Source organism: Phascolarctos cinereus, unplaced genomic scaffold (assembly GCF_003287225.1).
Source record: "Phascolarctos cinereus isolate Bilbo 61053 unplaced genomic scaffold, phaCin_HiC Scaffold_726;HRSCAF=1367, whole genome shotgun sequence".
NCBI classification, from domain to species: domain Eukaryota; kingdom Metazoa; phylum Chordata; class Mammalia; order Diprotodontia; family Phascolarctidae; genus Phascolarctos; species Phascolarctos cinereus.
Genome location: NW_027556098.1, coordinates 364,961,140 through 364,987,064, shown reverse-complemented (window position 1 = coordinate 364,987,064; position 25,925 = coordinate 364,961,140). Strand labels below are relative to the sequence as shown.

The 25,925-nt window shown below is 38.9% G+C and overlaps 1 protein-coding gene across 11 annotated transcripts in view; it reads left to right on the top strand.

Annotated features, from left to right (window-relative positions):
• SCMH1 (Scm polycomb group protein homolog 1) overlaps positions 1-25,925 on the top strand; it is a 163,677-nt gene that overhangs the window by 26,816 nt on the left and 110,936 nt on the right. For 6 of the 11 annotated variants that reach the window (XM_078145491.1, XM_020983455.2, XM_078145495.1 and 3 more), the window contains 2 exons: positions 18,409-18,489; positions 25,302-25,456. The exons of 2 other annotated variants lie outside the window; for them this stretch is intronic. In XM_078145491.1, coding sequence (XP_078001617.1) covers positions 25,444-25,456 — 13 coding nt within the window. In that variant the 5' untranslated portion in view covers positions 18,409-18,489; positions 25,302-25,443. Of the gene's footprint in view, positions 1-18,408; positions 18,490-18,511; positions 18,689-25,301; positions 25,457-25,925 lie in introns of those variants that run through there. 3 more of the 11 variants (XM_078145493.1, XM_078145492.1, XM_078145494.1) reach the window with 2 other exon arrangements.

The following is a 25,925-nucleotide window of genomic DNA, read 5'->3' as shown; positions in this document are numbered from 1 at the left end:
TCATTGAAGGACTTGATGTAGTTAGCATAGGATCTTCCACCATCAGCAGCATCTGCCTCATCATTCGTAGGAAGTTTCTGTTCCATTTGGACTTTGCACAAGATACTTTTCGCTGGAGTGGCAAATAACTTTTGGCAAGAATATAGATGCCTATTTAATACCCATTGCGTTGTATATTGATACACAAATGGCCACTGAACAGTTATCTCTGTAGTTGTATCCTTCAGATAATCTTGTATGATCTTAACATATTCATGAGAGATAACTTGTTGGAAGAGGACCTCTAGGGCTGCATTTTGTGGGTCTTGTACTTTTTGTAATGAACAAGCAAACTCAGCTAGTTCTGCCAGTTGTGTGACTAATAATATCTTTCTAATAAATGATATTTGCAAAAGAAAGACTTTGTATTGGAAGTGGCATTTGAACTGGGCTTTAAGGGATGACTAAGAAGTGAAGAGGGGAAACAGAGAGGAAGGACATTACAAGCAAAAGGATAAGTATTAGAGGGGCTTGGAGGCTAGAGAGTTCATTAGCCTTTGGGTCATAGCTAGTAGAACAGTTTGTGGTATAGCTTGCCTGGTGGATAGTAATCTGAACTATTGCTGGAAAACTAGGCTAGCACTTGCTTGTGATGTGCTTTGAATTCCAGGCAAAAGAGTTTGGCCTTTACTTGGTGTAGGCATTAGGAATCCACTGAAGATTTTTAAGCAGAGGAGTGATGAATCTAGGCCATTACATTAGAAAAATTATTCTGACAACAGTATGAAAGGTAGGTTATTATCTCTTTTATAACTATGTTGGAATTCTCTATTATCCATTTTTACTCTGTCTTCAATCTGAAGATAATTTTCCTTGGTATAAAAAACAGAAGCAAGTTTTAGCAGGTAGGCATACAATACATACACAGTTGTTCAACTTTGTACAATAATACCAGTACAGAACATAGCAGTATAAGACAGGTACAAAGTATCATATGGGACAAGAGGAAGGAAAGATCCTGTTTGGTTCCTGAATCCTGGGGAAAGCCTTTACTTCATATTGCTTTATTGTGCTTCACAACAACTGTAGCCCAGAGTGAGAGAGGAGCTTCTCTGGGGCTATGGGATATTTTGGTGATGAGGTTAGACTTAGGACCTAAGACACCCAACATTTCTAGTTTAAACCCCTATATTATGCCATCCTATGTTATCCAAGTTTTCTAACCCAAAGCCTGTTTATTGAAGTGTTAAGAAAGACCTAGATTCAAGTTCTGCTTCTGGCATATATGTACTTGCCATGTAATAGTAGGCAAGCACTTTGCAGTACTTCTTTTTTAAGATTGCAAGTGATAGCTGAGTTGCAGAACTACATCAGTGGAGAGAATTTCTATACCTAAAATTCTCTACACTGATGAAAGCACAAGTCTGGATGAAAAAAAGTCTTTGGAGATTATTTAGTTCAGTTTCTTCCTTTTGTAGGTGAAGAAACTGAGGCATAGAGAAGGGAAGTGACTTACTCAAGGTCATGCAGCAAATTAGCAGCAGATTTCATTATTTCTCATCTAGTGCCTTTTCCTCTGGAATCACAGAATGTCAGCTGGCAAGGCACTTGTAGGTCATGTAGTGAAAACTTCTCACTTTATAGACAAGGAAGCCGGGGCCCAAAGATCTACTTAAGTGATGTTCCCAAGGTCACACAGTTAGTGACAGACCTGAGACTAGAGCCTAGGTCTCCTGGTTACCAATAAGTTCTTTTCACTTTGTCAATTATATGTGTACATGGTGTCTCCTAAGCTCCTTGAAGGTAGAAACTATTTCTTTTTTGTCATTGTATTCTTAGCTGCTATCATGGTGCCTGGCAACATTAAGCATTTAATAAATGCTTGCTGATTGATTGCCACAGACACATGCTTCCTCATATAGATAAATTTTCAAATTTATGATTGTATAAAATAGCATTAATTTTGGACGTTTAAAATATATTAAAATATATTGCAAAAAGCTAAACACCTAGAAGACCTTCAGTAGATATAGGTAGAACTGAAGAACACCAAATGTATTGCCTTGGCTAATGTTATGCCTCTTTAAAATTTAAAATATATTAAATTTAAATATAAAAATATTTTTATATTTATATAAATATATTTATATTTAATATATAATTTTAAATAGTTTAATAAAATCAATAGTATGCTTAATATAGTAAAATATAGTAGAAATAATATAGTAATTAATAATACAATAATATTTGATGTATAAAATATTTAAATATTAAATGTAAATTAAATTTAAAATATATTAAAATTTAAAATATATTGCAAAAGGCTAAACACTTAGACCCTCAGTAGATGCTGGTGAAATTGAAGAACACCAAATATATTGCCTTGGCTAATGTTATGCCTCTTAAAAAAAAAACAGCAAAAGTCCTTATCTTCATCTCTGCTTGCATAAAAAACATCTTTTCTACCTCTTATTTGTGGCTTTCCTCCTGTGTATCTTGAAACTCTTTTGATGCTTTTGGAGGTCACTGCCACTGAATCCAGAACTCTGGAGATGATGCTACGTAGGAGTTTATGACTGTGTATCTCCTCTGTCAACCTATTGTGTAAAAACCAAAATGTATATACCAGGAGAAATTAGGGGCTTATGACTCACTTTACAAAAGGAGGCACGATAGTATTTCTTTAGATTAAGGGCTCCCTGACTACATTTAAAATATGATCTAAATTAAGAAAATTTAGTTTTCATTTAGTTTTTCAAGTACCTCAGTTTTTAATTTATAACATGTGAGGGGTTGGTTGGTTGAGCTAAGCTCTAAGAACTCGTCCAGTTTGAACATTCTATGATTCCATTTTGGACAGAGTGAAGTACAGTTAGGGCAGCAGTTTCTGTAGTTCGGTAATCTCTGTCCTCTTAGTGCTTTCCCTCTTCTATGTCACTCTGGGGGTTTGTTGTTATGCCCTGAGCTGGTGGATTCATTGAAATCTCCACGATAAAGCCTGGGCTTTCCCCGCAAGGGTTACAACTAATTTAAAATCCATTAGTCTGAGTAGTTGACCTTGCTCATTCTAGTTCATGTTGCTTTGTCCTTGAGTTACCCAGATTAGTATTGGTATTCTTTTCCACTGTTTCTAACCTTATTCTTGTTTTCCTAGGTTCTTTCTAAGAGTGTCTTCTGTTTGCCTATCTCACCATAGTGAGGTAGGTTAGAGATAGACAGTCTTTGTTTTCTTCTTTGCTTCTAAACTGGCTTTTACTCTAGGTAAGGTTTTGCCGCTCTTTTGCACAGTCTACTTAATAGGATCTTGTGAAGGACAAGACTTTTGAAAACTTTAAATTGTATTCATCAGTTCCTTTCATCCACTCTTTCTCTCTTTAACAAGATCCTATGAATTTGGAGAGTGACTAACAGACTGTTGCTAAAGTAGCTAACTCATTTTTTTCCCCATTCATTCATACATATATTTTTTGCCTTTTTAGAGAGTTTCCTTAGCTGTTTCCTTGAAACTCTTTTTGATCATGAGCCACTTCAATAGAGCATTTTTTAAAAATAGTGTTTGGCCTCTGCCATTTTTCTTCACTGTGACCATTATAGTGAATTTCAGTTCACTTAGTACTTTAGTTTTCCATTTGTGATTGAATTTTGGAAATGCCTTTTAGGAAGAACATTTTGCAGATGTTGCTATTTAAGCCTTTAGAACTTTCTTGTAGAGCTAATAAATGGCTAGGTGTTTTGTTTCTCATTTAATTGATTGGGAAATTGAGGTTCAGGGCAGTTAGCTCATAGAACTCCTAGAATAATAGACTCATATAAGGTTAACACTGAAAAGAAATCTTAGAGATCATCTAGTCCCACCTCTTCGTTTTTTTAGATAAGGAAACTGAGGATCAGAATAGAAGAGTAAGTACCTTACCCAGAGTCACATAGCTAGTTAGTTAATATATTCCTGTGCCTAGACGGCCTCTTTTAGTAGTTCATTAAATTTCCTCCTTTTCATTGAAGCCAGCTGCAAAAATGCCATCTCCTCCCAGCCTTTTTTTAGGGGTCAGGCTGGGTGTCTTCCATCTGTGCAGGGAGTCTGCCACTTTTTGCTGCTGCCTTGTAGCCAGCCTCCTCAAGTGAGAATCTCAGACTATGGGTGTTAGTGCTCTGAGCCTTCTGTGTCCTGCTGGGCACAGGATGTCCCCTGAGGAAAGGCTGCTAGGGGCCAGGGCTGGTTGTCTTTCATCTGCCTCAAAGCAGCCACTTCCATTTGTGTCAGCACAAGGCATCTTCCACTCCTGCTGCCAACCCAATCTCTCAGCTACTGGGATATGGAGAACCTCTGGTGCAAAGATCACCCTTCCCTTTGCCTAAAAGTTTTTCATCTCCTGCTCTGCCTGTCCTTTGAGGATAGAGGAGTGGAATTTCTCTTTCTATCTCTTCCTGCTGGACTTTGTTGGTAACATATAGACATGCTGATGATTTATGTGAATTTACTTTATATCCTACAACTTAGCTAAAGTTTTTAATTATTTCAATTAGTTTTTTTAGTTGATTCTGTAGGAGTCTCTAAGTATACCATCATATCATCTGCAAAGAGTGGTAGTTTTGTTTCCTTATTGCCTATTCCAATTTCTTCAATTTCTTTTTCTTCTGTTATTGCTGTAGCTAGCGTTTCTAGTACAATATTAAACAATAATGGTGATAATGGACATCCTTGCTTCACGAACCCTGATCTTTTTGGGAAGACTTCTAGCTTATCCCCATTACAGATAATGCTTGCTGATGGTTGTGCCTGGATACTACTTATCATTTTGAGGAAATCTCCATTTATTCCTATGCTTTCTAGTGTTTTTAATGGGAGTGAGTGTTGTATTTTGTCAAAAGCTTTTTCTGCATTTAGTGAGATAGTCATATGATTTTTGTTGCTTTTGTTATTGATATGGTCAGGCTGATAGTTTTTCTAATATTGAACCAGCACTGCATTCCTTGTATAAATCCCACCTAGTCATAGTATATAATCTTTATAATATATTGCTGTAATCTCCTTACTAGTAGTTTATTTTTAAAAAATTACCTTTTTTTATTTAAAATTTTTGCATCAGTATTCATTTGAGAAATTGGTCTATAGTTTTCTTTCTTTTTTGCTCTTGCTGGGTTTAGGGATCAGCACTATATTTATGTCATAAAAGAAATTTAGTAGGACTCCACCTATTTTTTTCAATAGTTTATATAGCATTGGAATTAATTTCTTTAACGTTTGGTAGGATTCACTTGTAAATCCATCTATTCCTGGCTTTTTTCCTTAGGGAGCTCATTTATGGCCTGTCCAATTTCTTCTTCTAAGATAGGATTATTTTAATAGTCTAGGAGCAGGTGAGGTGATACAGCACCAGCGCTGGAGTCAGGAGTATCTGAGTTCAAATCGGGCCTCAGGCCAAACACTTGACACTTACTAGCTGTCTGACCCTGAGCAAATCACTTAAGCCCAATTGCCTAAAAAAATTAAAAAAAAATTTTAATATTCTATTTCCTCTTCTGTTAATCTGGACAATTTATATTTTTGTAACTATCCATTTCACTTAGATTGTTAGATTTATTGGCGTATAATTGGGTAAAATGGCTGCTAATAATTGCTTTAATTTCTTCTTCGTTGGTGAATTTAACCCTTTTCATTTTTGATACTGGTAATTTGGTTTTCTTTCTTTTAAAAAAACAAATTAACTAATAGTTTATCTATTTTTTTTCATAAAACCAGCTCCTAGCTTTATTAGTTTGATTGTTGTTTTGTTTTATTTTGTTTTTAACTTTCAGTTTTATTAATCTCTCCTTTGATTTTCAGGATTTCTAATTTGGTGTTTGATTGGGAATTTTTAATTTGTTCTTTTTCTAGTTTTTAAAATTGCATGCCCAATTTGTTGATCTATTCTTTCTCTATTTTATTGATGTAAGCATTTAGAGATATAAATTTCTCCCTAAATACTTCTTTGGCTGCATTCCACAAATTTTGGTGTGTTATCTCATTGTCTTTCTCTTTAATTAAATTATTGATTGTTTCTAGGATTTGTTCTTTGACCTACTCATTCTTTAGGTTTAAATTATTTAGTTACCAATTAACTTTTCATTTATGTTTTCACAGCCCCTTATTGGATGTAATTTATCTTGCATTATGATCTAGAAAAGATATATTTAACATTTCTGGTTTTTTCTTCATTTGTTTTTGAGATTTTTATGCTTCAGTTCATGGTCAGTTTTTGTGAAGGTGCAATGTACAGCCAAGAAAAAGGTATATTCCTTTCTGTTTCCATCCAATTTTCTCCAGAGGTCTATCATATCTAATTTTTCTGAAATTTTATTCATCCTCTTAATTTCTTTCTTATTTATTTTATGTTTAGATTCATCTAGTTCTGAGAATGGCAAGTTGAGTGCCCCCCACTAGTATAGTTTTATTATTTATTTCTTCCTATAACTCGTTTAACTTTTCCTTTAAGAATTTGGATACTATACCATATATATGTTTGGTGGGTATATGTTTCATTGTGATATTACTTCATTGTCTTTGGCACCCTTCAGCAAAATGTGGTTTCCTTGTTTATCTCTTTTAATTAGGTCTTTTTTTGCTTTTCTTTTGTCTGAGATCATAATTGCTACCCCTGCCTTTTTTACTTCAGCTGAAGCATGATGGATTCTGTTCTAAACTCTTATTTTTGCTTTGTGTATGTCTTATCTGTTTCACCTGTGTTTCTTGTAAATAATAGATTGTTGGATTCTGTTTTCTAATCTATTCTGCTATCTGCTTCTGTTTTATGGGTGAGTTTATTCCATTCATATTTACAGTTATGATTTACTGTGTTTTTCTCCCCATCATGCTTTTCCCCCTGTTTATCCTTTTCTCTCTCTTTTTATCCTGTCCCTCCTCAGAAGTCTGTTTTGCTTCTGACTACTGCTTCTCTTAATCTGCCCCCACTCTATCAGCCCCCATACCCTGCTACCCCCTTTCTCTTGTCCTCTTCTCCTACTTCCCTGTTGGGTAAGACAGAGTTCTATACCCAACTGAGTATGTATGTTGTTCCCTCTTTGAACCAATTCTGATGAGAGTGAGGTTCCAGCATTGCCTGCCACCCTCTCCATTTTCCCTTCCACTGTAAAAGCTCTTCCTTGTATATCTCCTTTTTTTGGGGGGGGTGAGATAATTTTTCCAGTTCTTCCTTTCTCTTCCTTCTCCCAATGCATTCCTCTTTCTCACTCCCCTCCTTTTTTTTGAGATTGTGATGAATGAAAAACCGCTGAGAGACAGAGTTTCTGAATAATTAATAATCCATTTATTCATTAGGCTAGTCAGAAATCAATAAATTGATGGTTAGTTGTTTCTCTTGGTAACCAAAGAGAAGCCCATGGAGAACCTGAAAGCCTTAAATACTTTTTGAAAGGGAATGCCAGGGCAGCTAGGTGGCACAATGGCTAAAGCACCAACCCTGGAGTTAGGAGGACCTGAGTTCAAATTTGGCCTCAGACATATACTAAGTATGTGACCCTGGGCAAGTCACTTAACCCGGATTACCTCAAAAAAAAAAAAAGGGGAGGGGGGGAAGGAATTCCCCCAACAAGTGAAAATCCACCCTGATTGGTGGACGTTTTATGAGGAGGTAGGCTAGAAGTCTTCAGTTCCTCCTGCTGACAATGTGGCTTGATCATGAGACTCAGCTGCCTCTAGCACTCTGGTCAGGAGAATCCATCTCTATCCAGACCACTGTGGTTGGTTTTCTCCTTCATGGGCTGGGTCACCCTAAACTCTAAATGACAGGTACAGGAACAGGGCTTCTGTCTGAGGCCAAATTTTAACTTAACCCAGGGTAAGAACTTTCCCAGATTGGATTCTCTTTACACTCTAAACAGAAGTTAGGTCTCCTAGTTGGGTGGGGTCCTGCCCAAGACTGAAGAGTCTGTTCCTTGAGGGCTAGGGCAATCTTATCAGTTAGTCATGTTCCTTTGGAGACTGCCTTTTTAAGGGGCTGGACCTTAAATGAAGAAATAAAGGAGAAAGTCTGGATCCTAATTTAATAAGTGGTTATTAGTGTCATGGTAAGATAATAATTTCTCTCAGAGATCATCACACCATAGTCAACTCACACCCATGCCCTCTATGTGTATTCCTTCTTCTGACTGCCGTGTGTGTGTGTGTGCGTATGTGTGTGTTGTGTGTGTGTGTGTGTGTGTGTGTGTGTGTGTGTGTGTATGAAAAGTTCTTAGGAGCTACAAGTATCATGTTGCACGTAGGAAGGGAAACAGTTTAATCATATTAAGTCCCTTATGATTTTTCTTTCATGTTTACTTTTTTGATGTTTCTCTTGAGTCTTCTGTTTGGATGATCTTTTCATGAGGAATACTTGAAGGTCATCTATTTCATTGAATATACATTTTTCCTCCTGAAAGGTGATGCTCAGTTTTGCTGGGTAGGTGATTCTTGGTTTTAATCCTAGCTCTTTTACCTTCTAGAATATCATATTCCAAGCCCTCTGAACCTTTAATATAGAAGCTGTTAAATCTTCTGTTATCCTGACTGTGGCTTCATGATATTTGAATTGTTTCTTTCTGGCTTCTTGTAATATTTTCTCCTTTCATGGGAGTTGTAGAATTTGATTTTAATATTCCCAGGAGTTTTCACCTCTTTCAGGAGATGATTGGTGGATTCTTTCCATTTCTATTTTACTTTCTGGTTCTAGGATGTCAGGGCAGTTTTCCTTGATAATTTCTCGAAATATAATGTCTAGGCTCTTTTTTTGATCATGGCTTTCAGGTAATCCACTAATTCTTAAATTTTGTCTCCATAATCTATTTTCCAGGTCATTTGTTTTTCCAATAAGATATTTCACATTTTCTTTTTTTTTTTCATCCTTTTGACTTTGCTTTATTGTTTCTTGATGTCTAATGGAGTCATTAGCTTCAATTGTCCTATTCTAATTTTTAAGGCATTATTTAATTTAGTGAGCTTTTGTACCTCTTTTTTCCAGTTGGCCAGTTCTGCTTTTTAAGGAGTTCTCTTCTTCAGTGAATTTTTGTGCCTCTTTTACCATTTGGACTTTTTGGTTTTTTAAGGTCTTATTTTCATCAGTATTTTTTTTCCTCTTTTACCAAGCTGTTGACTCTCTTTTCATGACTTTCTTTTATCACTCTCATTTCTTTTCCCAATTTTTCCTCTACCTTTCTTGTTTGATTTTTAAAATATGTTTAAAGCTCTTCCAGGGATTTTTTTTGGGCTTGTGTCCAATTCACATTTTTCTTTGAGGCTTTGCCTTGTAGCTGTTTTGATATTCATATCTTCTTTTGAGTTTGTGTCTTGATCTTCTCTGTCACATAGCAGCTTTTTATGGTCATTTGCCCAGCCTATTTCTTGACTTTTTGTTCACTTGTTTTCGGTCATGTTTGACTCTTCATGACCCCAGTTGTGGTTTTCTTGGCAAAGATACTGTAGTGGTTTGCCATTTCCTTCTCCAACTCATTTTACACATGAGGAAACTGAGGCAAACAGGATTAAGTGACTTGCCTAGAGTCACACAGCCAGTAGGTGTCGGAGGCCAGATTTGAACTGAGGAAGATGAGTCTTCCTAATTCCAGGCCTAGCACTCTATCCACTGCACCACCTTCCTTCCCTTTAGCTTTATGTTAAAGTTGGGCTCTGATCGTGGGGTAGAGGAGACACTGTCCCAAGCTTCAGGTTTCTCATGCTGACCTAGTTCTGGGGGTCTGTAAGTTTTTGGTACTTCCAAGGTAGTCTGATCCAAGGAGAGATGTGGTCACAGCTCTTCTGACCTGTGCTCTGGTCTTTACCCAAAAAAGGACCTTGCTCTCCTGCAGCCACAAGTGCTAGTGCCCCTTTCAGCCTTGAAACTGAGATGAGGGCCTTTCCTCCTTTGTGAGTGACCACAAGCACTCTTCTTCACCCTGGGACTGTCACCAATGCCCCTGTTCCCCTGCAGACACAAGAACTAGTATTCCTTATCACTCTGGAACTGAGACCTAGAACTAAATATAGGCAATGCAACAAGGTCTTGCACCCAGTGCCAGCCCAGGGTCTCCTGTAAACTCTTTTTGATCAGCTGTCTGATCCCCTTACCATCTCTAGGCTGAGAATTCCCTAAGCTGCTGCTGCTGCTGTAACAGGTTCCTACAAAGCCTGTTGCTGGTGTTACTGCTGTGTGCACTGTGCTTTGAGCCAGTTTCTACCCTGACGTTACAGACCTCTCCTGCCAACTTCCTAAGCTGTCCAAGGCTGGAAAAATATCTTAACCCAACATTTTCTTAGCTCTGCAGCTCCAGAATTTGATTTGAGGCATTATTTTAAAGTTGTCTGGAGGGGGATGCTGGGAAAGTTGAGTTGAGTTGCTGCCTGTACTCCACCATCCTGTACCAGTATGCTTTCGTTGATCCACAATTGCAACCTGGGAGTGTTGTGTGATTTCATACCGTATCCAGTCATATTCCCACATATCCAGTCATTTACTATGTCTTATTGATACTACTTCCACAAAATCTCTTGCATCTGTTTCCTTCACTTCACTCATACCTCTACCCTAGTTCAAGTCCTTATTAGTTCTCACCTGGACTATTGCAATAACCTCCTAGTTATCTCCTTTGCCTCCTCCGTGCCTTTTCCACCTGCTCCAATCCATCCTCCATCTACCTGCCAAACACAGACCTGAGACACCTCCTCACCTACACAAAAATCTTCTGTGGCTTCCTTTTTTCTCTGTAGGATAAAATGTGATATATTAAGTCTAGCATTTAAAGCCCATCCTTCTTTATTTCTGGTGTTATTTCATATTACTCCCCTTCATATACTCTATTCTAATCAAACTGGCCTGCTAACTGTTCTCCACATACAACATTCCATCTTCTACCTCTGTGCCTTTGCACTAGTGATTCCTCAGATCTGGAGTGTGCCCTCTCCTCACTTCTACCTTGTAGCATGCCAACCTGTCTTTAAAGCACAGCTTAGGTGCCACCTCCTACTTAGGGCTTTTCTTGAGTTATTTGGGCTCTCTTCCTCTTGAAATTATTCTTTATTTATTTGTGTACCTGTTGTATCTCCCCATTGGATTGTAAACTCTATATCAGGCTATTGTCTGATTGTTTAACAGTCACTGATTTTTATCTTTGTATCTGCAGTAGTAGTAGGCATTTGCACGTAGTAGGCACTTAATACATATTTGAATTGAATTGAATAATAGGAAGGATTTTAAGAAGTAGAGATGGAAGAGGGAACGTATTCCAGGCATGTGAATAGCATATCCAAGGTCATGGAAATGGGAAATATAATATATACAGGGAACAATTAGCAGGCAGCCATTTTGATTTCCTTCATGCCTGAAATTAACCCTCTCCTCACCTCTGCTTCATAGATCCCCTTACTTCCTTCAAGTCTTAGTTTAAGTACAGCCTTCTAGATAAGGCCTTTCACAGCCTCCCTTCCCAATTTCCAGTGCCCTTCTCCCTAATTTGTATTGATTTTTAATTTTGTGTGTGTGTGTACATACACACACATATGTATGTAAATTCTGGATGTACTTGTGTAGGTACCTATTGTCTCCTTGATAGAATAAGCTCTTTGAGATGAAGGATTATTTTTTGTTCTTACTGTTGTTTTTGTATACTAGCACAATTCTTGGTACATAGTATTTAATGTAATAAATGATTGCTGATTGATTAATTAATGATTTCTGTGAATAAGTAGAAAATGAGTATAGGAAGAGAAATAGTATGAGATGGGCTGGAAAGACCATTGGAAATCAGAATGTGAGAGATTTTGATTCCAGGCTCATTCAGTTTACACCTTACTTGCTAGGCATTAGAGAGCCATTAAAGATTTTTGAGCTAGAGAGTAACATGATCAAAAAGTGCATTTGAAATATTGATCTGGCAGTGTGTGTAGGGTAGAGTTTGTATTAGAGACCAGGTAGCCTGACTACAAGCCCAGGATATGTCAGAGGAATGGTGCCTATAAGACCATTTACCATATGAGGTAGAGAATTTTTCCCATAAAGGATTTTGTCATTTGATATTTCATGGGTTCCTATTCAATTAGCCCACTCCAATTGATAGCCATTTTCAGACTTTGCTCCCTCCTGGTTTTCATTCTTCACACTAACAAATGAATCTTCCATAAGCACAACTTTCCTTATATTACTTCCTTGCCTCCAAATCTCCAGTCACTCACTACTCTTTATGGGACGAAGTCTGTACACCTTAAACTGGTATTCAGGGCTCATTAGCTTTCTGCCTTCTCCAATACAGATCCTACCTACTGAATTTGCTTTGTGCTTTCATGTCTCCTTTGCACATACCATTCTCTCCTCTTGGAAATTATTCATTCATTTATTGTGCAGTTCACTGTGCTAGACCTTGGGTTCATGCAGAGGGAACTGACATGGTTGTTGCCATTATGGAGCCCTTCGCCATCTATTGAATCCCAACCATCCTTCAAAACCCAATTCAGACTGTCCCTCCTTCACGAAAACCTTTCATAATCAGCCTCCCCTCCCCCATGTCTCCCTGCTGCTTACAGCCGTTATTGTCTGTACCACTCATTTCCTTATTGTGAGTTGGATTTTTATGGTATATACGTCTTTTCTTTTGGACTAGACTGTTCTTGAAGGGTAGGGATTACATTTCCGTATATAATAACCCAGAGTACTTATTGACAGGTGCTTTTACACATGGTAGGTGCTCAGTAGATGCTGTTGATTGAGAACGAATATTACAGCTCCTTTGCCTAAGTGGTTTGAAATTGCTTAGACATTTATTATATCTCATTATATCTTATTATATCTTCACTGTCCCAAAATTAACAAATCAAAAAATCATCAATGTCAATGAAATTAGACTTCTCAACAGCTCAATCCTATGTTCTAGGGCTCATTGATTGATTGATTGATTGATTTTAAAGGTCAGCCACTTCAGTCCTCATTAGATCAACTCAAAGAACTCTTTCTAGAAGGAGAGAGACCTTTCCTGAGAATTTAATGCTTCGTATCCTCTCTGGTTTAAGCCCCAGGAAGCTTCACACCTAATCTGTGGCTTTATTAATACACAAATAGAGGAATAGCCCCAAAGGAGACATGCATCCAGTCTGAAAGGACTCTGTAGCAATAAATAGACCCTTGATTGTACCCAAGAGGTGAATAGAAGTTCATTGATTCTTTTACTAGCCATAGGATCTGCCATACCTTCCAAGGAGCTTTTATAATTCTAGTATGTTAAAACTAGAAGGGGCTTTAGAGATTATTTAGGTCAGTGGTTCTTAATCCAGGGTCCATGGACTCCTCCCCTCAAGGAGTCCAGAAACTTGTTTAGAAAAAAAAAAGGGCATCATTATTTTGACAAGCCTTTGGTTTCATTTGTATTCCTATGTATTTTATTTGGTGAATTTAAAAATACTATTCTGAGAAGGGCTTCATAGGCTTCACTTCAGAACCAGAGGCATTCATGGCACAGAAAACGTTAAGAACCCCTGATCTGGTCCCACCTCCACATTTTACAGAAGAGAAAACTTAGGCCCTTTGAGGGGGAAACAACTTGCCTGACTAAGGTCACCCAGCTAGTTAGTAGCAGAACTAGGATTAGTGCTCAGTAAACATTTATTAAGTGGCTCCTGCATGTCAGGCTTTGTGCTAAGCTCTGGGAATACAAAGAAGCCAAAAGACAGTCCCTTCTCTCAGAGAGCTCACAGTATGATATGGGGAGACAACATGCACACCTATGTACAGACAAGTTACAGACAGGATAAATCGGAGATAATCAACAGAGGGAAGGCACTACCATTAAAAGGGACCAGGAAAGGCTTCATGCAGAAGGTGGAATTTTAGCTGAGACTTAAAGGAGGCTGGAGAAGCCAGAAGGCATGGGGAATGGCCACCGAAAGTACCCAGTCAGGTCTTGTGTGGGAAACAAGAAGACCGGTGTCACTGTATCCTAGAGTATGAGGTGGCCGGGGCGGGGGAGAGAAGTACACTGTAAGGTGTAACAAGACTAGAAACATAGGGAGGAGCCAGGATATGAAGGGCTTTGAATGGGAAACAAAGGATTTTATATGTGATCCTGGAGGTGATGGTAAACCACTTCTGTACCGTTTCTTCCACAAAACCTTCCTTGATCACCTCAGTTCAGTGACTCATAGCACTTACACCTAAAAGGTTCAAATCCCTCCTTAGATATTAGTAATTGTATTACTGCACAAATCACTTAGTGTAAACCACTTGCAGACCTTAAAGCTTTGTGTAAATGCTAGCTATTATCATTATTTTTATTATTATATGCCTGCCTCATAGGGTTGTTGAAGATCAAATGAGATATATAGAACTCTTTTTAAACTCCAAAGTCTTTAAATACTATGTAAATATTCACTATTAACCTGTATTGTTTATCAAACCCTATTTAACAGATATTTAACCATGTAGTCTCGAATTGGTAGTTACATGTATTTTCCCAAATAAGTGCCTTTAGACAGTGATTGTCTCGTGTATATTTTTCTGTCCCCCCTATAGCAGTGGTATCACATTCGAATAGAAAGGGGAGGGGGAGCACTAACCCTTATGTAGAATCCCTGCAGACTGCATACTGACTAAGAACACCGCATATTAGTATGACCTGTGTTTTATTGTATTTTTATTTCATTAAATATCTCTGAATTACATTTTGATATGGTTCTGGCTGCACTCAGGAACATTATGGGCCGAACGCAGCCCCAAAGATTGAGAGTATTTGATACCTCTGCCCTATAGCACGTGATATGGTAGGTGTTTATCATTATGTGAATTAGCTGGCAAGGGACTGTTAACAACATTTGACCAATAGAGAATGCTTTAGGAGTGTTAAGTAATGACTGTGCAGAACTGCATTTTCATAATCAAAACCCTTAAATTAACTTTAGGGAAAAATTCTTGGTTTTTAGTGAAATCTGAGGGCAAAGAAGAGGTGTAAATAGATCTACTTTTCCTGACCCATATTTGTGAGCTTAGCTCAGGAGGATGAAGTTATTTAAGTCCTTGTGGCCCATTTACCTACTACAGTTGTTTAGTCATTATGTACTTATGCAGAGAGTCATAGTTTATTGCCTTAAGGGGTTTTTTTGGTGGTCTAACCTGGAAGGGAACCTGAGGTCTCTAACCCAAGCTTAAACAGGTTTCCACCCTAACAAGTTATCATCTCCATCCTCTGCTTAAAGACCCTCTAATGAGAGGGGAGCCCTCTTGAGGCAGTCCGTTCTACTTTTGGACAGTTCTGATTAGGAAGTTTTTCATTGGTCTGTCAATAAGAATTTACTGATTACTTCCTATGTGTCAGGCTCTCTCTTATAGCATGTCTTAGTGGATCAAAGTGAACTGGAAATTGGTGGATTAGAGCATGTGTAGAGGATGGCAAAAGGTGAAATCATGCCATATGAAGATAAGTTGAAGGAACACATTTAACCTAAAGAAGAGTTGGCCCTCAGGAAGTGGGGTGATGAGGGAAGGGACATGATTCTTGTCTTCAAATTTCTGAAAAGGTGTCATGGGGAAAGGGGAGCAGCCTTGTTCAGTATGACCTCAGAGGGCAGAACTAAAATAAGTGAATATAAATGATTGGAAGGCACTGTTCAGCTTAATATTAGGAAGAATACCCTAACAATTCTAGCTGTCCCACCATGTAACTGGCTGTCTTATGGGGTTGTAAACTTCTCATCTAGAGACTTTGGACACTAGAAACTTTGGAGCAGAGACTAAATGACCCCTCCTCTTACTTCCTGTAAGGAATGTTATGGGGTGAGAGGTTGGAAGATATATCTGAGGTGACTTCAGGGTTATAATTCTAGGACCAGTGTTAGGAGCATTGTCCTAACGTTATACCATTCCTGATGAGTACTAATTTGATGAGAGGGTAACCAGGGCCGTTGGTTTAGGATGAACATGTGATCTTTTTTTTTTTTTCTTTCTTAATGTGAGGCAGTTGGGGTTAAGTGATTTGTCCAGAGTCACACAGCTAGCGAGTGTTATGTCTGAGGTCGGATTTGAACTCAGGTCCTCCTGACTCCAGGGCAGATGCTCGATCCACTGCGCCACCTAGCTGCCCCAAACACATAATCTTGATAGTGAGTTTAACCCCATTTAAATGGCTCTGTCTGATTGGCACTGGGAAAATTAGATCTCTTTGATCATTAACTGTGTTTCATGTTCACTTTGGAAATAGATTATCACAGGACACCCAATTTCAAATCTCCAGGGAAAATAATATTCTCTTGTTTTTGTAGATGTGTCTGTTGTCAGTATTCTCTCTCTTCTGTCTTAGTGCCTATACTGAATAGAAGTGTACACTTCTCTTCATTGTGGGCACTGAACAGAAGTTGATTACCTGTGCTACAGTATTGAGGACTGCCCTGCTTGCACAGCTCAGGAGCTCTCTAGGGCATGTCTTTTGCTTTGTGCACTAACATTTCTTTCATATGTGTTCTGTTTTTTTCTCTTGCCTACCTTCTCCCCTTTTCTATCCCTCAGCTGTGGCCAAGGAAAATGGGGGCTTCCTGAAGTCAGGGACTGGGGCTATGTCTCTTTCTTTTGATTTTCCCCTATGGGTCCTATGGGTCTATAGCCGTGACATTGTCTCATATGGGGATATATGAAGTTCCATCTCCAAGAGAAAAACATATCTACAGTAGGGCTGTGGTATGAAGGAAGATGGGGCCCAGGGTTTCCAATACCTCATACTGTTTCTTAGTTTATTGTTTTCTATTTCCAAATCTTAGTTCATTCATTCAATCGCATTTATTGATCACCTGCTATGTGCAAAGTTTTATATTACTATACTAGAATGACTGGGCTCTTATTTGGTAATGAATCAGGAATGTGATCTTGGATTTGATGATCTTTCCTTAGCTTTTTCTTTTTACCATATTCCCAGTGGACCCTTTCATGCTCTTTCCCTTCCCTTTTAATAGACAATGATTACTTATTTTAAGGATATAGTATTTCTGGTTTTGTGTAATATAATTTTGATTGATCTCAGATCAGTTTAGTTTTAACTGCTAAACAAAGTGTTCTGTGTTAAATGCTTGAAGAAGCCTCTTCTTAACACATTTGCTTATTTCATGCTTTCTGAATGTAGCTATCTCATATTCTAAAGTTAATTGTTTAGAATAGTATCAAGTATGGAGACTATATTGATGCATGGATATATGTGTATAGACTTCATCCTGGTTTAGTTGTGACCCTGGGTTTTCAAACGCTCTACCAGTAGAGTACAAGCTCTAGTGGGTCTCATTAAACAGCAAGAGCTTCATGTGTGGTCTAGCATTTGACTGTGTGTATCTGTCATCTGACAACTAGCCTAGCTAAGCTTGAAGAGGCTCCTTGCTAAGAGGTTAGCCAACATGTGATGGAATATTTTGGCTGTGGTGCATATGAAGTAGGCAGAAATACATACTGATTAAAATGTGAGTATTTTAACCAAGATCAGAGGAAATTTGGAATGCCATAGAATTTAATACTCTTTAGTATCTTCTTTAATATAAAATGTTTTTTGAATATTTTTTTTCTTTATAATCAAACACAGATTTTTTCTTTAAACACTTGTTGTTACACTTTGGTGTTTCTTCAGTTCTAGGCTTGTGTTGCAGAATCAGAATTTCAGAGTTAGAAGGGAACTCGGCAGTAATCTAGTCCTGATAGCTGAAAAAGAATCTGTGTTCTAGCACATCAGACAAGTGGTCACCCTGCCTTTGCTTGAAAACCTCCAATGAGGGGAAACAGCCTCCTGAGGCAACTCATTTCACGGTTGGAAAGCTGTCATTTTAAAAGAACTTTTCTTGACACTAAGCCTAAACTAGCCTGTTTGTAGCTCCTTCCAATTGCTCCTAGTTCTGCCTTCTGATTATTTGTTGTTGACAGAGAGTCGGGGTTGGTTAACAGAAGGAGCACTGAAGTAAAAATCTAGAGACCTAGGCTCTTGTCTTAACCCAATGACTGGTTGTGAGACCTTGAATAAGTCTCTTCCCCTCTTTGGTCCTCAGTTTTTTCATCTGTAAGAGGAGGGGGGCTTGACTAGATGATTTTTCTCCAGTTCCTTCGAGACTATAATTCTAACAGTGTTACAGTTAAGAATCTGTCTACCCCCAAGGAGAACACAAAGATTAGTGTGTAGCATGCTTGCTGGGGTTTTTTTTATGTTGTCAAAATTTTAAATTGTTGAGAGTTCGGCAAATACTTACTACTCATCCACTCTCTAACTAGTACTTTAGAAAAGATGTATGTGTTCACAGTCTTTGCTTTCAAGGGGCTTCCTGTCTTGTAGGAGAAAGGCTTCAAGTTTCTGAGTGGGGCAGAAGATAAATTGGTCCCTAGTTGCTTTTCATTTTCTGGACTTTTGTAGATAACTTTGAAGGAGGGTTCTCATTTCTAATTTTTTTTCCTTTCATTCTAGGTTTCTTCATCTTGCTAAGGAGAAACAATCTCCTGTTTAGTATAGCTGGTGGTATCATGCAAAAAGCCAGCCCTCAGAAAGGTCAGTGGGCACATGTGGGAGCAACAGAAGCACGAGAATTCCCTGTGTTGGCTTGTATCTGAATGTATGAATCGTGAAAAGCCACAGGTTAGGCTGAATGATGGAACCTCACACCCCTGGAACTTGACTGGCCATGTCCTCAGCAAGTCTGCAGATGCAGATGTCCACCCTTTGAGAATCACAGCCTGACAGTCAACATGTAAGCCAGGGACAGGCGTGACAACACCAGATGTATACACTATATAAACACTGGCAAAGGGAGACAACGTTATGTGCAAGTGTGGTAGAAAAAGTTAAAAGTATCGTACAAATGCAAACTATTAAATTGGTTGCTTGGTGTTGAGTGCCTACTATGGAATAAGGCTGATAATAGCATGGAAAAAGGCACTAGAGAAAGAGAACTCAATGGCCCCTACCTTGAAGAATCTATCACATTCCATCATACAAGTGTCATTACTTTAGCTCTAAGTGTGAATTACTGTTTAAGTGCCTGTGGGAGGGATAAGACTTTAAGCTAGAAATCCTCCAATCTGTGGCGACAACTGTGAATGAATATAATGAACATTTGTACGTGAAAGGGAGCAGAAGAAGAGAATTAGGAGACAGGAGAGAGGCAGGATTCCTAGAGGGGGTGAGGTTTGAAACAAGATAAGGACACAACTTGGGAAGCATTGGGCCATAGTAAAATGAGCACTTGGTGTTAGGAGATCTGAGGTAAAATGGATTGTTTGGACATTTAACTCCTTGTGTGACTGTGGGCAAGGCATTTAACTTCTTGGAGTCTCAAAAATCCTTGTTTGAAAAATGGGTGTAATAATGCCTGCATTGACTGACTCACATTGTTTTAAACTTTAAATAAAATGATGATGAAATGTCAGCAATTGAACTTGGAGTCAGGAAGACCCAAGTTCAGATCCTGACTTAGACACTTACTAGTTGTATGATACTGGGCAAGTCACTTAACTTCTCTCTGCCTCAGCTTCCTCATATGTAAAATGGGGATCATAATAGCTCTTACCTCCCAGAGGTGTTGTGAGGATACAGTGAACTAATATTTGAAGCACATTGCAAACCTTAAAGAGTTATATAAATGCTAATTATTATTATCATTATCATTTTTGTTATTTTGTGGTAGATAGAGAATTGGATTTAGAGTCAGAGGACCTGAGTTCATATCTCAGTTCTGCTTCTTACCACTGATACAAATGACCTTGGACAAGTTGTGTAATTGCCCTCAGCCCTCAGTTATTGCATAATTAACATGAGGGGCTTGGAATAATAGCAAGGCAGTGTAACAGACAGGTTATTGGGCCTGGAGTTAGTAAGGACTGAGTTCAAATGTGGCCTAACATTAGCTGAGTCATCCTGGGCCAGTCATTTAATCTCTGCCTTCTTCAAATTCCTCTTCTGTAAAATGAGGGTATTAATAGTACCTACCTCCTGGGATTGTTATGAGGGTCAAATGAGATAACATGTATAAAATATTTTGCAAACTTTAAAGCACTATATAAATGCTGGCTGTTATTTATGATGAGAAAGAAGTTGTTGTGATTTGGTATGGAGAAGACAATTGAGGCTGTAAGGGAATGTATGAGAGAAAAGAGCCAGAACTAAGAATATTTGCTAGGGAGAGCAAAGGACCAGATAGGACATGGAGAGACTTCAGGATGTCATTAGGACATCTGGGTCAGTTTACCTAAAGATAAATGTGAGCAGAGGTCCTGGGTCCTGAGACTTTAGGCAAGTTGATGTGAAGAGAGTATGGAAATGGCAGGAGAGGATTTGGTTTAATTTCACATGCTTTTATTAAGTGCCTACCATGTGCAAAGCATTGTTCTAGGGGTAGGAGATAACAAAGAAAAAAGTCCCTGCCCTAGAGGAAGTTAGGTTCTCCTGTGTAATACAACAAGGTAACATAAAGTAATTTCAAGAGAGAGTGTACTAATCATTAGAGTCAGGAAAAAGCCTCCTGCAACAAGCAGCACCTGAGCTGAGCTTTGAAGAAAAGTATACATTGTACAGTGTGGAGATGAATAGGGCCCATATTCCAGTCACAGAGGTGGACGATAGAATTTTGGACATGGGGAACAGTAGCACACGAGTTTGACTGGAACAGTATTCTTTGTACGAAGGGAACATGGTGTGACACAAGATTGAAAATGGAAGTAGGGGCCAGATTGTGGTGCAGAGCTTTAAATGCCAGACTGAGTGTTTTGTCTTTTATCCTTGAGGCAATAGGGAGCCATTGAAGATTTTTGAGCAGGAAGTTGTCATGGTCAGATCTTCATTCATTTTGATGGATCAGAGCAGCTAGAGACTGGAGGCAGGGAGATCATTGAAGAAGCTATTGCAGTAGTTTAGGTGAGAACAGATGAAGAGCTAAACCAGGGTAGATACTGCGTGAGTGGAAAGAAGGGTACAGATGCAAGAGATGTTATGGAGCTAGAATCAGCAAGGTGACTTAGCAGACTCTAGAAAAACTGTGTGAAAAGACAGGAAGGTCAGGTCAATGCACAATGCAGAGAGCTGTCTAGGGATTTCATCCAAGATTTACCTGTAAGAATAAAAAGAAAAGGACATGAGAAAGAAATGTTATCTAGCCAGAAGCCATAGGCTACCTGTTAAGAGCAAAGGATGAGGCAGACTCATTAAATTAGTATATATCTGGAAGGGACCTAAGATAGCTTCTTGTCCAGTCCCCCTCTTTTGCAGGTAAGGATTCTGTGATCCTGAGAAGTTAGGTGACTTTAGATGACAAGATCATAGGATTTTGAGGTTGGACTGACTTGAGATAACACCTCATCTGAGTCCTCCTCATTTTGTAGATGCGAAGATGGAGACTCAGGGAGGTAACATGGTTTTCCATGATTCTTACAGCTAGGAAATGACAGAGCCAGGCCTTGAACCTGGGCCCTTTGACCCCAGATCTGGAAAGTAGGTAAAAATGATATAGCAGAGAAAACCCAGTATATAAAAATCCAGACTTAGAGAAGGCTCAACTTAGGGGTAGTCACTCACTCCCAAAAAGGATCTTTGGAGATTTTCTTGAATGGTCAGTCCCCAGAGTGTATTTGTAAAGCATTTAAATTTATATAAATTCATCTTATCCTCAACTTTTCTTGTATTGTGTACATTTGTATTGTTCATTCTGCAGAGAAGTAAAGCAGTTAAGATTTCGGTGAAAGGAGCTAGTGGGGAAAGAAATGCTTGCTTGCCAGGGGTCTGACAGAAAGCCCTTTCTGTAGGCGCTCCCATTTGATCCTCCTAGTGGCCCCTCACTGTTAATATAGGTGGGATACATTTTATGTTAGCCTCCTTTTAAAAATCTCACAGCTAGTAAGTGTCAAGGGTATGATGATCCAGCTCAGCCTGTATTTTTCCTACTGCACTGCTCCCTGTGAGCTGAGCACTACTACTGCTGTACCACTTCTACTGTCTGCCAGCATGCCCAACATCAGCCAAGGGGGGCTGTCTAATGTCTTCCCAGTTAAGCTCCACCAAAAATCCTGGTTTCCCGTTTGTTTCCCACAACAGCTAGCACGGCCTGTTTGCTTTCAGAGAGGGCTTGTCTTGCAGACACTGTTTGCTCTCATGAAAACAAAGGGCGACAGACAGCCCCCAGTCTCTCAGCATCTTTGTTATCCATTTGTTCCTGGGCGACTTTCTTGTTAAAGGCAATATTGATGTTCTCCAGTGCCATTCTATCTGTGTGCACGTCAAGCTGCGCAACTGCAGCAGAGGGAGTGGGGGCAGGGAACGCAGCCAAGGAGAGGGGATCTGCTCCATCTTCTTTGTTCACGTCTGCCACGTCCATACAAGGTTTATTGCCTGCTGTGAGAGGGAGATCTCCTGGCTCAATTCTTTTCCTCCCCCTTCTTCTGATGGATCATCTCAAAGGAGCATTATCCTCTCTTTATTACTGCTCATCCTTTAATGAAGTGAAAGGAAATGAGGGAAAGCTGGGCCTGGTAGATCTGCTAATAAAAAAAGGCAGGCAGATCAGTCAGCCAGCCAGTCAGCCTCCCGACTGAGCCCACAACTCTTTCTGTTTCAGGACCCAGGACCTCTGCTCACATTTATCTTTAGGTAAACTGACCCAGATGTCCTAATGACATCCTGAAGTCTCTCCATGTCCTATCTGGTCCTTTGCTCTCCCTAGCAAATATTCTTAGTCCTGGCTCTTTTCTCTCATACATTCCCTTACAGCCTCGATCGTCTTCACCATACCAAGTCACAACAACTTCTTTCTCATCATCTGTTTGGTTAGTTCATCCTCTCTGGCCACAGTGGCACAAGTGAGAGGAAGTGCAGTCCAGTAGAAAGCATCCTCTTGGGGGCCAAGAGACCTGCATTCTAGTTCTAGGCTACTACTAACTAGCTCTGGGCTACTCTGTTCACTGCTCTGGGCAGCTCTGGGCCTCTGTTTCCTTATGTGTAAGATGATTTAGTACAGTTATATCTCTTATGTATACCAGAGTCAGTGTCTGTATTTTCATGAGGGACTATTTGTTAGTTAGTCATAGGGTAATATAATGTAACAAACATTTATCAAATGTTTACTTTTGTGTAAAATGCTTCTAGGTGCTGAAGCAGACACGAAATTTACATATGACAAAATCTCTGTTCTCAAGGATCATAGGATTTAGAGCTGGAGAGGGGCCTTAGAGATCATCTAGTAGTTCATCCCTCTCATCTTAGAGATTAGAGAGGTTAAGTAACTTGCCCAAGGTCACACAGCTCTTAAAGTATTGGAATTGAGTTAGCTGATGCAGTCTCTTCTAGCCCTAAATCTGTGATCCTGAATGTAAAGTTGGAATATGAATCCGGGTTTTCTGACGCCTAAGCCTTTATTCAGGTGCTAGATTGAGTGCCAGATGTGTAGGCAGGAAGAGCAGGATTCATAACCCACCTTTGACTCTTACGAGCTATATGAACATAGACAAGTTACGGAACCTCTCTCAGCCTGAGGTTTTTCATCTGCATACTGGGAGTAATAATACCTGTAGCACCCATCGCATAGTGTCATTATGTAGTTTAAATGAGATAATATGTGTAAAGAGTTTTGCAAATTGTAAAGCAATATATGAATATAAGTTATTATTTCCACTGTAACACATTGCCTCCCCTCCTTTGATATAATACTCTCAAAAGCACCTATACTTTAAACAACTTTGAATTAAATAGCGTTGACTTCCCTCTTCTCTTGTTCCTTATCCCTTTGCCTAAAATAAGTAAATGAATAAATGAAATCCCCGATTCTTTCAGTTAACTTATCTGAGCATAACAGCTGGCAAAAAAAAATTAGCTGTGGTTGAAAGAGACCAGTCCTCAGTTTAGCTTCCGTCTGTGCTGCTCTTGCATAGCTTTTTGAGTCCAGCGGTTGAGCTTGATTCCTTTATACTCTGTTCCTCCCTCAGCAGTGTGCACAGGAGCTCAGCCAAGGGTTACCAAGGTGAATGGTTGTTCAGGTTTATGGATACCAGTGCTTCCATTATCACCTTAGTCAAAATTACTCAATATATTCTTTGTAGGTTTTTGTAAGAGTTAAGTAGACCTTTAGGTTCTATGAGCTTCCAGCAACCTTTGCTATCAAAAGTTGTCATCATTTTGTGGTAACGTCTATGGTGTAGTATTTGGCAGATAGTAATAATGAGGGTTCACATTTTTATAGTAACAATAGCCAAAAGCAGTATAAAGCTTAGAGGCTTACAAAGTGTTTTCCTCGCAATACTCCTCTAAAGTAGGACAAGTCTTGTTGACTTATTGACAAGACATTGAGGCTTCATCAAAGATAGTTGATAAGATCATATTGTCAGAGCCAGGAATGCCTTTGGTAGGAGCCTGAAATTCTTGGCTAATATCTTAAGCACCCTTGGGAGATTGCTGGCTTTCTTGGCCCGGTTTGATTCTTGTCTGGCTGGTAATTATATTTGTTTTGTATTTTTATGTGGTCAAATACACAACATATGAGCACTGTGCCTTTATTTCTTTCAGATGTACAGGCTCAGTTGACTTTATCCCCCTGAATCTCAGCTGGTACCCAAAGTTAAGGAACAGCCTGTGGCAGCAGCTACCTTCTTAAAACATAATACCATTTTAAGTAAAAATAAGTTACATATTTAAAAACTCCTCTACAGTGTATCCAGCCTTTGAAATATTTATTAAAACTCTTTTCATGTAGTATTCTTAGAGGTCTTGTTGTTTAGTCATTCAGTTGTGTCTCACTCTTCACGACCTCATTTGAGGGTTTTCTTTGCAAAGATACTGGCATAGTTTGCCATTTTCTTCTCCAGTAGATTAAGGCAAACAGAAGTAAGTGACCTGCCCAGGGTCATACAGCTAGTGAGTGTCTGCAGCTGGATTTGAACTCCAGTCTTCCTGACTTTAAGCCAGGCACTCTATCCACTGAGCCACATAGCTAACCTCCATTATCTTGCTGTGCTTGTCATTGAATTATAATATTATATAGTATCATTTGTTTAAATTTCTTAGCACTTTACAAACTTAAATAATGGTGAGTCAAGAAACTTGGGATCTACTCCCAAGTCTGTCACTAATTTGCTGCATGATCTAGGACAAATATGGGCCTCAGTTTCTTCCTATATAAAATTAGGAGGTCAATCCCTTCCAGCTCTGAAGTTCTGTGATTCTTTATGTATTATTCTCCCCACTTTATAGATGGAGAAATTGAAACACAGGGAATCTTAAATAACTTACCCTAAGAGTCACGTAGCAAGTCAGTGGTGGATCTCTGTTCAGTTCAGTACAATAGATCTGCCTAGTAATAAGGATTTCTTGTCCCTCTTTTGCAGATGGGAATGCTGAGGCACTGTGAGTGAGTGAAGGATTTGCCTGGGGAAATGAATTAAAGAACTCCTTTCTGCGGTGCTGTTACCCTTGGACTGCACCTTGGCTTTGTTTCTATAAAGCCATGACATCATCTCCATCAGGAGTATGACTTTTCAAGGTAGGGTGGGGCAGCTTGAAGCTTTGCTCAGATACCTAAAAGGATTCTTAAAACAATTTAGCTGCTCTACAAACCATTACCATCTGTCCTTAGAACCTGTAGCCCTGTCTGAAAGGTAAGAACCTTCTGCTTTATGTGATAACATTTTTAGCAAAAGTAGTTGGATTTATTGGACACATTTTTTATAATGTTGAGCTTTTAAATTTCCAGATCAAATTTAGGTTCTCTGGAAAGTAAGAGCCTGATAGAAATCTTTAAAGCTTAATAATTCTTTATGTTTAAACATAGACAGCTTTAGAGTTTGCTATTAATTACTTTTCTTATCGCTTGTGATTGGTTCATGCACAAAAAGCATTTGGCCTGGTTTTCTGTCAAAACTTCTGTAGCATTTTAAGGTTTCCAGAGTGTTTCTTTACAACAACCATGTGAAACAACCATGTGTTACTATAAATGCTATTTTCCTTGTTTT